The sequence below is a fragment of the Corvus cornix genome, chromosome 2 (genome assembly GCF_000738735.6).
Source record: "Corvus cornix cornix isolate S_Up_H32 chromosome 2, ASM73873v5, whole genome shotgun sequence".
Taxonomy (NCBI): Eukaryota; Metazoa; Chordata; class Aves; order Passeriformes; family Corvidae; genus Corvus; species Corvus cornix.
The window spans coordinates 120,729,488-120,746,434 of record NC_046333.1 but is presented as its reverse complement, the minus strand read 5'-3'; the positions used below and the strand labels follow the sequence as shown (position 1 = coordinate 120,746,434).

Below are 16,947 nucleotides of genomic sequence, written 5' to 3'. Positions count from 1 at the left end.
TGCAGTGCTTAATCCACAGCTTTCTTAAATAGTTTGCAAATCCTAACAATTGAATGTCTGGGTGAGGCTACGGTGGTCTGTGCCCAGCTTTACTGCCCAGTGCTGTCAGAAGTGGACAGAGCTTGGGAGAGTAAATTGGGTATCTTTATGCTGTGTGCCAAGGTAATAGGGAAATGGTGTGCTAATGTAGAAGAGGAAAGGCTTGTTCTTTCAGTCTGTGAACTATTTCAGTGAAGGCAGGACAGAGCACTATGGCTGTATGTGTACTTTGCCTTTTACAAGCAGGAAAACTTCTGAATGGTGAGGTGCAAACCCACCTGAGGCTTGGCATTCAGGAGGGAACTCTGAAGCTAAAGCTTAAGAAGGTTTCCCCACTGGACAATATATTTAAAAAATGCTTAAGATACTTGTCATGATACTGCGTTAAAGCAAGATAAATGATGTCACTTAAAAAAAATATATATAGAAGCACTGACACTGGAGTTTGTAGTGTGGGTCATTTGTTATTTGTGCTTTTTGCATTTGCAGGAGAGTTGGGTGCTGGGAGGAGTTGAACCATAGGTTGTTGCTGAGAGAAGAGTATTTATTGCAGCAGTGCTAAAATTACAGGCAAAAAATTAAAGTACTCTAGGGGAAGAAGAATAATTCTAGCATGCCAGATACTCAGTATTAAGCATGCTTAATATTCAGTTTAGTCTCATATGACATGTTTATGACCAGTGTGTGTGCCCCAACAAAGACCCTGCCTAAAAATGTATTCACTAATTAGTTTTGGTGCAAGAAGTAGAGAGAGCCCATATATTCCTCTTCCCCATCGACAGCACATTTTCTTTTTCAACAGAGGAAGATGCAAAATGATTTCAAGTGTGCCAGGTTTGGGTTTCTTCAGGAGTCGTACACTTAAAATCAGCAGAAGGGAGGGAGGGGAGTTTCTCTGTTATCATCAAGCTCTGCTAATGTAGCCCGGGTGCCACGTGACTGCAGAAAAGGCTATTATCTCAATGAAAAGGAAACTGCTTTTTAGAGCAGCAACAGAACAGAAGCAGGAGGAATTTTCGAGTACTCCACCATGCTGGATTGTCAAAGGGGGATCTCTCTGATCAGCAGTTAGGGAAGGATTAGCGTGGCCAGTTTGTCAGCTGTCATTAGAAGCAGATGACAGAGATGATAAGCTGCTGTGTGCGCACGTCCTCACTCAGCATGTGCTTTGGTTTACATCAAGACATAACACTGCTTTGGGATAATGGAGAGCTGATATTTTTAAGGCTGTAAATTTACTGGTAATCGTCTCCCTTTTTTTTTTTTTTTTTTTTTTTTTTCCTTTTTTTGTTTTTCCTCTCCCATTTTTAATAAAAAGCCAGTGTGATGGATGAGGGATTTATCTACATCTTGATCTGAAGATGCAGAAAAACTAATGAGATCTGCCTTCATCTGTAAAGGCTGGAAGACGACAAGGTGTGTTTCTGAAGTGCTGTGACTTCATTGTTAGTGCTTTCTCTTTGCATGTATTTGTGTTCCTGTGTGCATCGCAGGTGTCTGGATGTTGGGGGTGCAGGAGGGCAAGGGGGTGTTGGTTTGGGGGAGTGGGAGGAACAGCTAATTTCTGTTTGAGTAAGAGAGTTTAAAGATAATATTTCTAAATAACAATTGCAAAGAAATAATGTAAATTTGAGTCTGCAGTTTCTGTTGTTCCCCCCCCCTTCCCCGTTTTAATGGCTACAGGTGTACTTGTGGTTGCCTGTGACAGTTTTATGGGTTTATGAGGCTAAATATATCTTAGTGCACAGGAAATATTTTTGTAAGCAAGTTTTCTGGCATCCAGAATAATACACAAACCCATCTATATTTTCCCACTGTCAAGAGGAGGTGGAGCCTGAGAGTGTCTTTTTCATTGCAGTAATTACTATTCAATATTCAGTAATTTATATGCACATGAAAAAGTACAAAGTATGTCAGAGTGAGACATTTTTGCAAAAAAGCTTTCTCTTTCTGACCAAGGGTTTGAGTAGACAAAACACACTGAAACATTGGTAGTTGTTATATAACTTTCTCTATTCTCTGATCTTAATAGTTTTCTTTACAAGTACATGATCATATAAACAGAGTGACATTCAGTTAATCTTCAGACCTCGTATTTATCTCATGGTTATGCATGATGATGTCATTAAATATCTTGGCAGTATTTACCTTTCTTTTAACCTTGGGAGGACAGCATTTAATATTGCAGATTAATTAACTGATAATATCCCCCTCAAAAAGGTTACTGGTAGTTACTTGTAGTAAAATGAAGACAGTATGCTGTCTCCCCAGCCTGGGAAATTATTGAAGGCTTGTTGACTTTATTTTCCTCTCATACACAGCATTAAGCCCAGTGTTTCTCCTTAAATCACAGCAGTAATACTAATCCTGGACCACAAAAAAAGAAGATAAAATTAAGCGTTTGGATTTGTACAGGAGTGCTGGTTGTCATTGCTTTAGAAATTTGCCTCCAAAGTTAAGGGCTGGGTTGAGAGGATGCATATGATCAGTCATTACTGCAGTGCACTGGCAGTTTGCTAAAAGTGTGTTTTCCTAGATTCATATTGAAAAAGTGGTCGTGACTATCCTGCTTAGTAATCAGTTTAATAATTAACTAAATACATACAGGAAATGCCTTAGTTTATTTTCTTTTGGACTTTGAAAAACTCATGCTACTTTGAGATAGGAGGGAGAAAGGAAAATATTAATTGTTTTTTAAATTAACATAGTTTGTGTTTGAAGAGACTTTATTTCATACTGTGAGGGCAGAGCCAGAAACATAAACAAGTTTGCACTATTTATTTGCTTGTTCTCTTTTGTCTTGGTTTGATTATTTTAATTGCAGCATAGTAACATTTTGGTACAGAGGCCTGGGGCAGGCGGTGCCGTTGAGTAGAGGCTTGAGAGCCTGTCACGTTCACGGCACCAAATGTCGAAGCCACAAGAACAATGAAACTTCCTCTCTGCGTCTTGTGTTTTCTTCCTTTATTTCATTACAGAAGATCTAACAAGATAGTGGGGGCTGAGTAGTGCTTACTGATATGTTGGCACCTATGTTTTGTAGAAAAAGAAATTTTTGCTTCTTGTACAGTCATTTTTATTTCCCTGATGCCTTTTAGGATGTATTAAGGGGGGGAAATTTGAACAGAATCAACCTTTTGTGTAGACTATGTTCTTCAGGTGGCTCTGTGTTCTCACAAAACTCAAGTTGGGGTGTTTTCTTTCATGAGCAATTTCTTACAGAATTATTGTATCTAGCACATATAAAACTGTCTTTGACCAGAGTAATTTTGTTTGCCCACTTCACCAAATTATGTATGCTTCTGTAGTCAACAGGGTTACACTGGTAATGTTCAGAAAGGTGTTGCTCTCTTCCTTCCCCCTCCTGCATTTTGTTGTCTTCTCTGTAAGGGAAATTTCTTGTGCCAGGAAGGAGGGAAGGTATGACTGCAAAATATACCATATTGTAAGAAAAAACTCCTTCTTGGAAAGTGTGAACTACAGGTGTACTTTGAAATGTTTCTTTTTACTCCAGAGTTCTTAGAACGACTTTTAATAATAAACATCATTACGAAGTCAACTCTCTGGTTAGATTTTATAGTGAAATTTTATTTATTTATTTATTTAGGCTAGTCATAGAAAAGAATGAGGGGAGGTGTGAAAACATTTTTTCTCAGAATCCACTTTATTAAGTGGAATAAGTTTGTTAGCACATTACTATATAATAGCCCCGTAATTGTAATAAGAAAGCTGAGTTAAGGACTGAGGACTGGATCTACAAGCCAAGCTGTTAGAGCTGAGTAAATGAGAAAGGTGTTTGTAAGTTGATAATCACTGTACTTGGGAGGAAATCCCGCGGAGTCATCTTACTGCCTGCATTCCTCCTTAGCTTCTCTTACTGCTTACATTCATCTGCGGCAGGCCTAGAAGGATGCCTGAAGTGGACTAAAAATTATTATTAGCAGGTAAAGCTTTGGTCTCTGGAGGTGAGGCGTAAGATGTGAAAGCCTGTGTCTTTCAGAAGTGGGCTGCTCTCAGTACCCAGGAGTCTGACACTGATCCCTGTGTAGTTTCCCTGATAGCTGAAGGTGTACAGTGGGGCCTTTTGGGAGGGCTGTCTGGGTTGTGAGTATACAGAACATAAGGAACAGTGCAGGAATTGGGCGAAAATTGTAAATGAAGATTCAAACCAGAAGTTTATGATAAATGCATTTCATTTGCAATGTGTGTTGTACCTGTATCTCCTCTTTGCTGTTTCCATTTAATTTTCTCCTGTGCATGCTGTCCCTAAACAAACTTCATCAGGATGTACTGCTGTGATTTTCCATTCCTGATAGCATAGGCTGTTGTGATTGAGCAACCCAAGATTCTCATGAAGAAACTTCTGTTAGAACTGCATGGAATAAAATTATTTTTGGTCCTTTTCCTGAAGTTTTTCCAGGTGTTCAGTCCAAGTAGTTATAAATGTGTGTTATTTTTTGCTTTGAGGCAGTGTATTGCAGACTTCTGGTAGCTCCTTCTATGAATGTAGTGGGTGTTCCTCTCTTTAGTAATTATATTCCATTACAATCCAAAATTAAAAATACTTGGAATAGACATTCTTTCTTAGCACTTGTGAGTCTTCTTTATCATAAACTGTTTAATTATTAACAAGAAATAATTCCAGTTTATTTTTACAGAGAGAATAAAATGGTTCATTATTAGCATTCGGCTTTAATAGTAGAGTAATCTTGTTTTCTTTGGGCTGCAGGCTACAAGCATAGATTTTCAGGCCCATGGAGTGATTTATGACCTACAAAAGGGAGAAATAACAGTTTGACATCTTCTAGTAGACTAGGAGGAAAATCGAAGCTTCAGTAAAGTCAGTGATAAAATTCTGATTTATTTCAGTTGAGTCATAGCGTCCCCATAGAACTGTTCCATTTTTTTACAGTGTCATTTCTGCTTTGGGGAGCTTATAGAGAACTGTTGTAAAGCTTGTAGGGTGTTGCCTGTAAGCATTGTGGAGGCCAAAGGTATATATGGATTTAAGACGGAATTAGGCACCATTGAAGATAGGTTCAGAGGGAGGAGGAGGCACAGCAACACAGCAGCTAAGCTTGTACCACTGATTGTCAGAGACAGAAAGCAGATAGGGGGAAGGAACATTCTACAGCTGCCCTGTACCTTCTTCCAAGATATCTGCTATTAGCTTCCATGACAGATTAGTCACTAACTAACTGTTTCTTTTGTTTGATTTATATAGCCATTTCTATGAATGTTTTATTTGGTCACAGCCTGTATTCATATATATGTGCGTGTGTATGTACACATAGACACAAATGACTACAAAGCTGGTGTTCATCAGATTTTATTTCTTGGCAGTTGACTAAGTAAAGCAACAACATTTTTATGAGTTTAATGCTTCTAAGTGCTTTGAAATGGCAATCAAACTTTCATCTTCTTCTGTTATTTCTGGTTGAAGAATTTTACTTAAGCAAATAAAATGAAGACCAACATGAAATTTGAAGTTATTAGTAACTGTTACTCATGTTCACAGATAAGTTTTTGAACTCATGGATGTATCAAGAGCATCAAGTTAATCATACTTTGTAAGCCACTCGTGTGTGGCTCTGGCATAATTTGGTAGCTTTAACTTTTGTGCTTAGTAACAATGTGCTTAGTTAGCACTCGCAATGGTTTTGCCAAGAGTTTAGCCTCCATCTAACAGATACCTGTTTTAAGTAAAAACTGTAATTCTGCGTGTTGGGAGGAGATACAAGTGTAATCTTTCATGCATGTAGCTGTATTCTCTCAAAAAGCGTGTATTAAATTGGTTGCTCTTCCAACTTTATTAAGAAAAAAGCTTCTTCTACTTCCCAACTCTTACGCTGCTGCTCCAGTATAAATGGATGATACTGGCATGCATACCAGTATCAGCAGGAAGCACCTGCTGAGGGAATCTACCTGTTCCTACAAATACGGGATAGGAATAGAGGCCAAACTCCATCTGGTCTCTCCCATAACATCCGGAACCACATCCTTGCCACTAGGCAGGCACCCTCTGGGACCAGCAAACCATCATAGACTGAGGAGGACACTGAGTTTTCCAGGACAGACACTCCAAATGCATTTCAGAGACAAAGAGGATGGGAAAGCCGTACTGGGCACTGTAGTGAAAGGATAATTTGGGTATACAATTTAAACAAGTGGTGCAGCACTCGAAACTTCTTGGGGGCACAGAGGACATCAAAGTGAAGTCCAATTCACTTCATAGCCACCTGTTAAAGTTACTGTGACTGTGGCCTTTTGTGGAGCTGAGTACTACCCTTTGTTTAACTTGAATATAGGTATGTTTGACTTCAGACTACTGTTAACTCGCAACTTTTAGGAACAAAGCAGCTTGAATTCTTGATTCTTAATTTGAAAGTTTATTATTATACACTGTTAAATGAAATTCATGCTTATGAGAGCATCTCAGTATTATAGAAGGAAGTGTGGAGCATTGTACATATGTGTGCAGTGGGTTATTCTTCCACCATGATAGCAGTATCAAAATGTGTAGAAATATTATAGATAATGTTTAGGTACACTTTCTGCAACTCAAGAGTTTTAATTCAGTGCTTGGCATTCAAAAGAATGGCCTGAAGTTTCAGTATGCTTCCTACTAATGGGTGGTTGGGTAGAAAAGAAAAGTAAACCCTCTTGGTGCTGCAGGTATGTGGAAATTGAAAACATGAGTTTAATTTTTGATGAGGCGCCAGAGAAGACACATAGAGTTGGGCTTACTCTTACTGAAAGCAATAATCTTACTGAACCTTTTGTTGCACTTCAGTATCTACTCTGGGACTGAAGGAACATTATTTTGATGGCCAGGTTAGAGATGTGAAAGGTGGCATGCAACATAAGCATCTCTTGCTAAAGCTCTAGTCAAGCCTGGGTTGCACATCACATTGCACCTGAGTGTGCAGACATGCTAAGCTGGTCCTAGTGACCAGGAGGACCAACACCTCTCTAGCTGTGTGAAGTCATTGAAACTCAGATTGATAAATGACAGAACTCAAATTCAAATATGATAGGTTTAATATCTGTGTGTGTAGGTCCTGTAACTCTACATGTTACTTACTGTATACATCTTATGAGGAAACATGCTGTGTTTCTGTTTGGCTTGCCCTCTACTTTTTACTTTTTACCTATACAGAACCATGTTTCCTGAGCTTTTTATAAACAGAATATGTTTTATCTAATGTAAACAGACTGGTGTTGGACAGGCAGTTGAGTGAAATCCTAGTGTAGGCCACATTACAGAGATGTGTAAATGCCCCTGTTCACGTGATTGGTCGTATTTTTCTCATCGCTAAGATAGGTGTCTTGAAAATCACACCAAACTGTATAAGCTTTATGGTGTTGTAAGTAATGTATACGTATGTGTCAGTTATATTTATGAGATTAGAAAACATTCCTGGATTTGAGTTTTTCCACAGTGCCTTATGCTTGTGAGAGTTATTCCATTCTTTCCCTCTCTCTAGTCTGATTTTCTCCTTGCTCTTTGGTGGTTTCTGGGGAGGAAAGTTGCTGTGGGAATGTAAGTGGACAAAACAGTTTTGAAACTGAGATTGGCAGAGAAGATTCAGTAGGAGTTAAAATATGCTTAACTCACTGTTCCAGAAGTATCATCAACTGGAAATGAAAGCTGTTTAAATACAAAGTTTCCTATAATATTATCCTTTTCTGTGTTGTTAGATTTGCTTCATTTATCAGCTATGCTATTCACAGAGTTCTATTTTAAATCACAGTAGATATGAAATACTAGGCTTCAAAATCAGTCACATAAGTTATTAATAATTGTGAACTATAAGAGAAAAATCTAGATTAAATAAACAACTTATGTGGGAATTTGGACTCCTTTTCCAGTGAAAATGCTTGCAGGCTTAATATTTTTTGCAGCCATAGTGTAATACTTATTAAATTCATCATAGAAGGCTAAATGGATTTAAAATAACTTCTGTTTTGTTTTGTTTTTTTTAACTTAGCTACCTACCTAATACAAACGAAAGGATGTAAGAGTGACTGGCATATATACATGTATATGTACATTCTGGCAATGTATTTTGTTTTTTTAATTTGGTGTTTAAAGGGAAGCTTTAGTGATATTAACCTACATTTTTTTTGTCCTTGAGTATTAAGAAGCACAAACAGTTCTTAATAACTAGAGAAATAGAATCCCAGACCTGAAATTACAACACAGAGTCTTGAAGGTTTTTTTCGGTAGTACCACCTGCCTCCTCTTTGATGATGTTTTGATGAAAACAGATCTTTTCCTCTTTAAAAGTAGAGATTAAGCAATCCTGTTGTGTATTAAGAAAAAAAAAAAGGTACTTCCTTATTCTGATATTTTTTTGCTGTTGTTTTATTAGAGCCTGGTTTTTCTATTCCTGGCCATATTAGAGGTGCTGACGTAGCCTAATCCATAAGCAGCTGAGTGAGTGGCTCTGTTAAGAGCCTTAGCCTATGGGAATACAGAAGGTAGGAGCCATCCTACAGTGCTGGGGTCAGTCTGGAGAGGTTTTGGCAAAGTCTCAAGCAGAACTGGGGGTTTCTTAAACCTGTGGGTTTGAGTAGCTGAGAAAAACCTCTTTCTCCTTCAGGATGTAGGTGGATTTTACAGAAAGTCATATTAAATCCCAGTCTGTAACACTCAACATTAATGTTAGCCATTTATTTGATTGTTACAGCATGTGTTAAAGAGCTGCTGCTGCCCATTTGCAGCCTAATGTGTTTATTAGACGATCTTCCCAGTGGCATCTTGAAGTGTCTGTCAGGTAAAAAATTCATGAGCATTATTGGCTTTCAGGCTGCAAATGGAATATGTTGTCTTCTTACTGTCTAATACACCACACTAAAGCCATTACACAGGAGTAAGGGGAAAGATTGAGGAAGGAGCCTTCAGCTTAAAAATGTGAGTAGTAGGTGTTGGAGCCAGTTTTCAGTTCTTTTATTCATGGGCTCAATGGCATTTCCAAGTAAATCATGTTTCTTTCCCTAGTTATAGTTCGTGGAGTTGAAGAATAAAGTAGAGTTTAGTAAATATTGCCATAAATCTTGTTTTAACATTACCTGTAATAGACTGTCTTTAAAACAGAAAAAACAGAAAAGATAGAAAGGGCTACAGGTGCATGTCAGATTTTAGTACACATCCTTTAAAGGTGATTAGAGTCTTTCAGCTTGCTGCTATCACCTTCCTTGTAGACACTCTGTTTCCTAATTTTGCTGTCTACTGTGTGGCTGTTGTAGGGTGCAGAAGTTTTAGACAGTTTCATCTATAGTAAAAGTGGTAGTGCTGTTTTGAGAAAAAAAGCATACCCTTACATAAATTAGTTTATGTTTTTAATGCGAGATTACTATTGCCAACCAAGGTATTGGGCATCTTGTTTATTTTGACAGATTGGCATTGTTTTGTTTGGGGTTCCAGGTAGGACAGGTATACGTCAGGTATACTGTAAGTTGGTTGTTGAACATGTGGCTTGCTTACACCAGGGATTCAGGACGAGTGTTTAATATATCTCTAACTTTCTTTTCTGTCACACTTCTTAGTAGTGGATCTTTTGCTTCTATCTAATTTTACCAGACAATGCAATCTTTTTTTCCTTCTTCCTTTATTTCCCTTGATTTTCACCTCTTGTTTTTTTATTCATTTTCAAACCCTTATTCCTGTCTCACTGGATCTGTCGAAATACCTACGCCAAGCAAGTTTGTGTGCGAAAAGGCTGAGCCTCTCCAAATGCAGTGCAGCGCGTGGGGCGGGCAGGCTCAGCTCACTGCCTGGGACCCTGACAGGTGCTACAACAATGGATGTGTTGGGAGTCAAAGCAACCCTTCCTCCTGAACTGCTGTGGCTGACCAGGGAAAGGTCGGCCTTAGGCTCCAGTAACCCACCCCCCCTCTGATCTAGTATCTTATCCTGCCTCTGACAGCGATTTCCTTTGGAGGCCTGGGAAAGTGGCTAGCAAGCATTGCCTTCTTCAAAAGGGTTGAAGATTGCAGTATGTATCAATATTAAATATTTTCCAATTCTGAAATGAAGCCAGTGCAAAAAGAGTTCATAAGCAGGAAAAAATGTGAAGAATCAGAACTGGCATGTGACTTCCAGCTTTCCTCTGGTTTCTACCAGAATTATTGTTACACAGAGTATATTTGTAATTTTGAAACTGAGATAGAAAGCTTTCTAGTCATGGCAACTTCACAGGAAAAAAGGATGAATTATAATGGCTGTATGTTTGAGTAAACAATTAACCACAGAATTATAAGCTGTTTTTTTCTCAAATTAGCTGTTAGAAAAAATTTTTTTCAAATTAGCTGTTAGAGAAAAAAAATTCACTGACTTGCAGTATTTTTGGTCAGTAAACAGTATTTTTTCTGTTTGTTACTCAATAAAACACTGACTTCGGTAAATCTCTTTGATCTGTATCAGTTATATGTACAGTAGTTTCATGTGTTGGTGGGCTGGAAGGGTGGTAGTATAGTATTGCTACCTGATTGTCCACGATATGGTACTTTACCTTTTGTTTGCTACTTTTCAGGTTGAAATAGCAGCTTTGAAGGTGTAATCCTCATTTATTCTTTAACTGCATTTGTTAGGCTTATAATAAATCTGACAGTTTAACAGGCCTTGTTTGGAAGATGGCCTGCTCTGATAAGAGATAAAATGCACATTATCTTCTTCTACATTGACTCTGGATTAACTGAATTCACTGATGCTGAGGATCAGTGTTGGAAGGCTTACTCTGCATGCCATTTTCCTTCGTGGCATTTGAGGAGTTGAAGAGATGTAAAAATTCACACAAGTGATTTGTGCTAGATATTTTCCTGTCTCCTGCTTCATGGTGCCTCTGTTTTTTTTTCCCATTTGGAAGATGGATGTTTACTATTGCTTTATAATTAGGTGAAGTCTCTCTGTGTACTCCAACTTTAGCAGTTGCTGATAGAGGATGTAAAGGAGGATGTGCCGTTACGACAAGAGCAGAGACTATTGTTTTATTACTGATAACAACAAAAACAAACAAAAAAAAGAAAAGAGAATTTAGGCATATTTCAGGTTCTTTTGTTTCAGTCACCCAACATCTGGTAGAAACTGGTTAGGTGTCAATGAATTTAATTACTAATATGTACTATCCTAGAGCTTTTTAATTTAACTTTTCAGTGTTTGTGATTTACAATTAACAATTGGAATAATTAGCCAGGTTTTTTTTGCAAGTATTTTGGATGATTTGGCCCGTGGTAATGAAATGGAAACAGAAGGAAAATGTACTTCGGATCTTAAATATAAATAGGGAAAATGTGTTAAGTTACCTGGGATGCCTTGTTGGTATGGGTCATCAGTAGGAGAGTAAAATTAGATATTTTTAGTAATAATAATTCTGATTCTCTAATTATCTCCTTCCTTGTAGGAAAATGTTACAGTGAGTGTATTTATCTTTCCATTGCTCTATTGCTCATTTACACCCAGTGGAACTGAAGCTTGAGTAGCATCTTAGCCAGCATTAGAAGTTCAGCTCTTAGTTATTGTTGTAGTTTTGGTGTTTTGTTGGGGTCGGACACATGGAAAAAAACATAACATGTATTGAGTAGAAAAATCTGATACCACCACTGAAGGCAAAATACCAGTTCCACAGCGGGATGTTTGTTTTTTGGAGTGCAGTACAGCTCTCAAACAACTTACACAATGAAAAAGGGAGTGCCTGGTCTTGCATGACAAGTCATTCTGCAAGACATGCATTCAAGTTTAACTTTGTAAGACAATTTCTTTTAAAATAAAATTGATTTAGTTCAGTATCTGACATATCATGATGCTGGTTTTTTCTTTATCAAGCATGTATCTTTCTCTCCTCAAAGCAGTGATTACTGCTGGTTTTGTTTTTGCTAATTCACAATTTGGTTAATCCTTTTTCTATACCTTGCTAAATAACCCTTAACATTTTCTTGATTTTTGTATTTTTGTGTGGTAGAGCTGATAGTACATTTCCACTACTTGTAACACATTGAATGGATCAAATGCTTTAATTTCTTTATCTTTCTTCTTTCTGAAAATTCCTGAAGAGATGTATAAAAAAGATCAGGAGCAGGATGAATGCTGCTTTCTAATCTAAGGTAGTTCCCTCAAGGGGAAGTTTACTGGAGTAAAACTTCAAGTCTCTGACTTGTCATTCTACTCATAGTGTCTTTAGTTTTGAATTGTCATGTTTCCTGGAAAAATTCTGACTTCAAATGTGGGATTTCTGTTTTCTGATCTGAGAAGTTATATGAATGGTTCAGGAACCTGGGAATATCTAGAAGTGCTTTAAAAATTCTTAAATTATCTTGTCAAAATATTGAATGATATGAATTATCATTCAATATGTTATATGTGTTATGAATATTTGTGTAGTATAAAACTGTTGGTAATAATTAATAACCAAGACATTTTGATACAGATAAATTAATATGTATGAAGTTAAGGCAGAAGCCAAAAAGCATTATATGCAATTTAGCTGCTTCAACCCACAGATGTTTATTTCTGTGTCTAAAATTTATCTATCAATTCAATCAAAATTCGTGACATTTTCTATTTCTTGCTTGGAAATTTCCTAGGGTCCTGCTCCTTGGTACTATGTGTGCTCACAGGTACTTTCTTCAGAAAAATGGGGTTTTAGTTTCTTGCTTGAGCCACATTAATTTTGTGGAGGTACCTAAACCCTCTAGAGTTCTTCATCTAGTGCTATGCATTGGTCTTGATTGTGAATTAGCTCATGGAAAAATACGCGAAACAGCTGCTTTCTTTTTAAAAGACATGAGGAAGCTGGGAGAGTGCTCACCTCTTTGACTCGTTGGAGTCATTGCTGAGAAATGGGAGATGGAGCTTTGCTACCCTCCTCAGCCTGAGGGAGTTAAACCTCAATCTCTGTGTCTTCAGACAGTGTTTGAACTACTTACTCGTGAGTTTAGTGGTATAGACCACACACCTAAAGACTCCTTCTGCACTGCATGAGTTAATCAGCCTTGCCCTCTTTGCTTCATAAACATTCAGTTTTGGCAGGCAGATGGCCTAGCACCCAGGAGGCTGCCCTGCATGGTGGGAAATACAGGCCTGGGAGCCCTCTCTGAAGAGGAAACTGTATCTCCACCACCCAGTTTCTAGCTGTTTTAGTTGATAGCTTACAGAAGAGTCTATTCACACCTTCTAAAAGCTGATTCCTCCTCATTTCTCCTAACTAAGGAATGGATTTTGGTTTCTGAATTCCAAAAGAATACCAGAACTTTTAACTAATCCAGTTAGTCCCTAAATCCCTAGGGAGACAGGGTTTGGAAGCATATCCTTTTGATTTTAGTACTGTGTGCTAGATACAGATGAGTGACTTTCATTTTAGCCTTTGGGATTTTTTAGATTGCTTCAATATCATCTGTCCAGCTCTCCACTTTCCGAGACACCTAACTCTGGATTTTACATCCTGCTCTGGAGCACAGTCACATACAACACAAAGAAATGGCCTATAAAAATCTTTGAGGTATAGAACATGCTTTTTAATTAAGACAGAAGGGAGAACAGAAAGCAAACATGGTAGTAGGTGGTAGATTTCCAGAAATAAATTATGATGAGTGAAAAAGAAATGGGTAACTTATTCTAAGAATAAACTGATAATGCTGCTGAGAAAAAGATGTAATAGCCTGTAAGTGCAAACAAAATAAAATGTGTACATACATTATTTGTTTCGAACTGTTTGCTGTGTTTAATAAGGAGCAAGACAGTGCTAGTTTTGTAATTACGATACTGCTTTTGTTCCCCTTAATACAGAAGGATAAAGTTTAGAGTTTATTGTTGGAGACGATGTGTCCTTCAAAGGCTGATACTGTGGACCTAGTGGGATTTCCACAGAATAGCATCACTGTGAATGCAAGAATTGATTTATGCATTGGTGGAGCTACAGGTGAAACTTTGGCTCCCACAAAAATAAAACTTCCATTTGAAGTAGGTCTGAGAGAGTAGATGGGAAAGCTGTCAGTAACAGCTTCTGTATGCTTTCTTGAGGAGGAAGGGGTTTTGGAGGGTGGTGCCCACCCTAAATGCTTACCTTCTTACTTCTTGGGAGGCAAGGGGAGTGAGAAGATGACAGTTGAAAGTTTGACAGGTATTTGTGAATTGTTATGCTTTTCTCAAGAAAAATAGTTAGCTGACTTACATTTCTCAGGTTTTACTTAGGAAGCATAGGAAATGAAGGGATTCCCCAGCTTAATTGTTCTTCTGAACTTTAGGTCACCATCTGAGTCTGGATCAGAGATCAGATCTTGGGAATGCACAGCTTTCATCATGCTGATGATTTTTTTCTCACCTTGGTCAGTGAAAAGTTTAGTCACTGAAACAGAGCTGCAAGGCCAGTTCCAGCTTTCCACTGACAAAGACATGTTCTCTTTAAATATTGTCAGTTTCCTTAATAGTATCTTACACCTTCCTTGGAGCTCTTACTTGTGATACTTGTGATACTTGTGAAATTGTATATTTTCAAGGAAGTGCTTAGCTCCTAATCTATGAGTGTATATGCTACTCCTGTACTCGGATAAATTAGGATGTGTATGTCTGCTGGGACTGGAGAAGACAGACAGTTGTTAAGGAGCAGCCGGTGTCACAGACCACACTGGAGACTGCCGTAGGTGTCTCATGCTCTGCAACGAGGTTGGCACTGGTGTGGCTCTGCCATTGCCCTGATGAGGTCACTGGGAGCTCTGCAGCAAGTACAGCATGGTGGAGGCTGTGATGGTACATCTTCTCCTTGTGTCTGCTCCGCCACAGAACCACAGCCTTCTTGCTGTGCTTACAGTGGGTTCTTCTCAAAATAATAGCAGCATGGATATATATGTAGATATGCATATGCATGTATAGACTCAGTAGAGAAAAAGGTATTTTTCAAACACAATCTGATACCATTCATGTCAAAGACCAGATGGAAGCGATATGTACAGGCATGATACAGTCTTTCTCATGGAACTTTACCCATATCTAGAAAAAGGAGAAGGACTCCACTCTCTGTGCAGACTGGTTAAAAAAATACTGAGATCAGCTCAGCTGGTCAGAGCATGGAGTTATTCACACCAAGGTTGTGGGTTCGATCCTGGTATGGGCCATTCACTTAAGAGTTGGACTCAGTGATCCGTGTGGGTCCTTTCCACCTCAGAATGTTCTGTGAAAAAAATATTTTTGGTAAAATGAAATTATTTTTATTTTTTATTTCGGGAAATGTTAGGTGGCGGTCACTTATGAATCTGAGATGGCTCCAACTCATCATTTGCTTGCTCAGGTTTCAGTGAGTAGCCTTTCTCAGCATTAACTGCTTGGACCTTAGTCTTTGGGCTGTTTCTGCCAATATCTGCAATAGCTTCACTCAGTTGGCTCATTGGGAAAACTTTGATTTCCAGTGTGAACATCTGATTACCAACCCATAGGCTGGCTTCTAGATCTTAAAAAATACCAAAAAGAAAAAGGGAAGGGGACTTTAACCCCCAGCAGTTCCCTTACTAGGTTCAGTGCATGGCTGACCAGGCCAGCAGAGGGAAGGGAACTGGTGGAACAGAAATGAAGGGCTTGAAGGAGGTGGTGAACTCCCTTGTTTCCACTTTATGCCAAAGTGAAGTAGTCATACAATTACAGACTCCAGACCTTATTTTAGTAGGGTATGAATCACCTCCTGGATACACTCACCTCCTTCATGGCCCTCATTTCTGCTAATCCCAAACAATACAGGAGCTCTCTGAAATGTCTAGCAATACCTCTCTGCTATCATCCTCACAAAACTGGCAGCAAGTAGGCAGATGGTGAGCTGGGACTGCCCCATCTTGCATGAAGTTTTGATAATTTACATTATCTCCTTATGTCCTTCGGTGATTTCTGCCTCCAGAATATTGGTACTTGAGGAATATGTAATCTGGAGCAGGCAATTTTTGTGTTCAGGCTTCTACAGGGCGCAGGGAAACCAACAGCCAGGAGCAGGGCAGGATTTCCATAGGCTGTCTATTGCACAAATTATAAGCTTGTGTTGTTTTACTACGTTAGCTTGACAAGTTATTCTCCTTATGAGGTATATTATATGTACAAAATATTTATCAGTTCCTCAGTGATTTCTAGTGCTGACAAATGTTCTGTTTCTACAACTTTGTACATGTACTTTTGCAGGGATTATTTTCTGATTTTTAACTAAGGCTGCATGTGATACCTTTTCACGTAGCTGGGACACATGTTTTATTTTATGTATTTCAGTTCTGTTGTATTTTCCTTGTTGTGTGGCACTATGGCTTTTCCTTTGTCCTTCCTCATTCGATCTTGCAAATTTGCCGTGAAAATTCAGCAATCCAGGCACAAAATGTACTTATCTGTTCTTACATAACTGGTAACAATCAAAGAGATGATAACGCTTTACTTGCACACCACAAATCTTCTTCCGAAGGAGTTCTGTGTAGCATTTTGTGGGGTCATAAACACGGTGTTTGTATTGGTGCCTTTCAAACAAACTCTATTTCAAATGATAGATTTGCCAAGTAAAATCTGAGTTGAGCATGGAATGAGAAATTTGGAAAATGAACAGAGAACTCAAACTTTTCCATCATAACCCTTTCTTGCACTTTCTTCCTTTTAGTTGCTGATATGTGTTCAAGATGAGTGGAATGGGAGAAAATACCTCTGACCCATCCAGAGCAGAGTCAAGAAAGCGCAAGGATCCCGATCAGGTTGGACCCAGGTTAGACCATTTACTTCTGGAAATACTAAGAGAGAATGAGTTAAAAAAATGTTACATGTGCATCTGTTTTTCAGTTAGAAGATGACAAATAACATTCTTGCAAAGAGAAGTCAGTGCCAAACTACTTTATTACAGTAATTCTGTGTTGTTGAGGGTTTGGGATGGGGATGAGAACTATTCTCTTTTATTA

The 16,947-nt window shown here is 38.4% G+C and overlaps 1 protein-coding gene across 6 annotated transcripts in view; it reads left to right on the top strand.

Annotated features, from left to right (window-relative positions):
- Positions 1 to 16,947, top strand: part of NCOA2 (nuclear receptor coactivator 2) — a 189,710-nt gene that overhangs the window by 96,339 nt on the left and 76,424 nt on the right. For 5 of the 6 annotated variants that reach the window (XM_039570527.1, XM_039570557.1, XM_039570530.1 and 2 more), the window contains one exon: positions 16,656 to 16,757. In XM_039570527.1, the coding sequence (XP_039426461.1) occupies positions 16,675 to 16,757 (83 nt within the window). In that variant the 5' untranslated portion in view covers positions 16,656 to 16,674. Of the gene's footprint in view, positions 1 to 1,357; positions 1,456 to 16,655; positions 16,758 to 16,947 lie in introns of all 6 variants that reach the window. The other variant, XM_039570539.1, reaches the window with a different exon arrangement.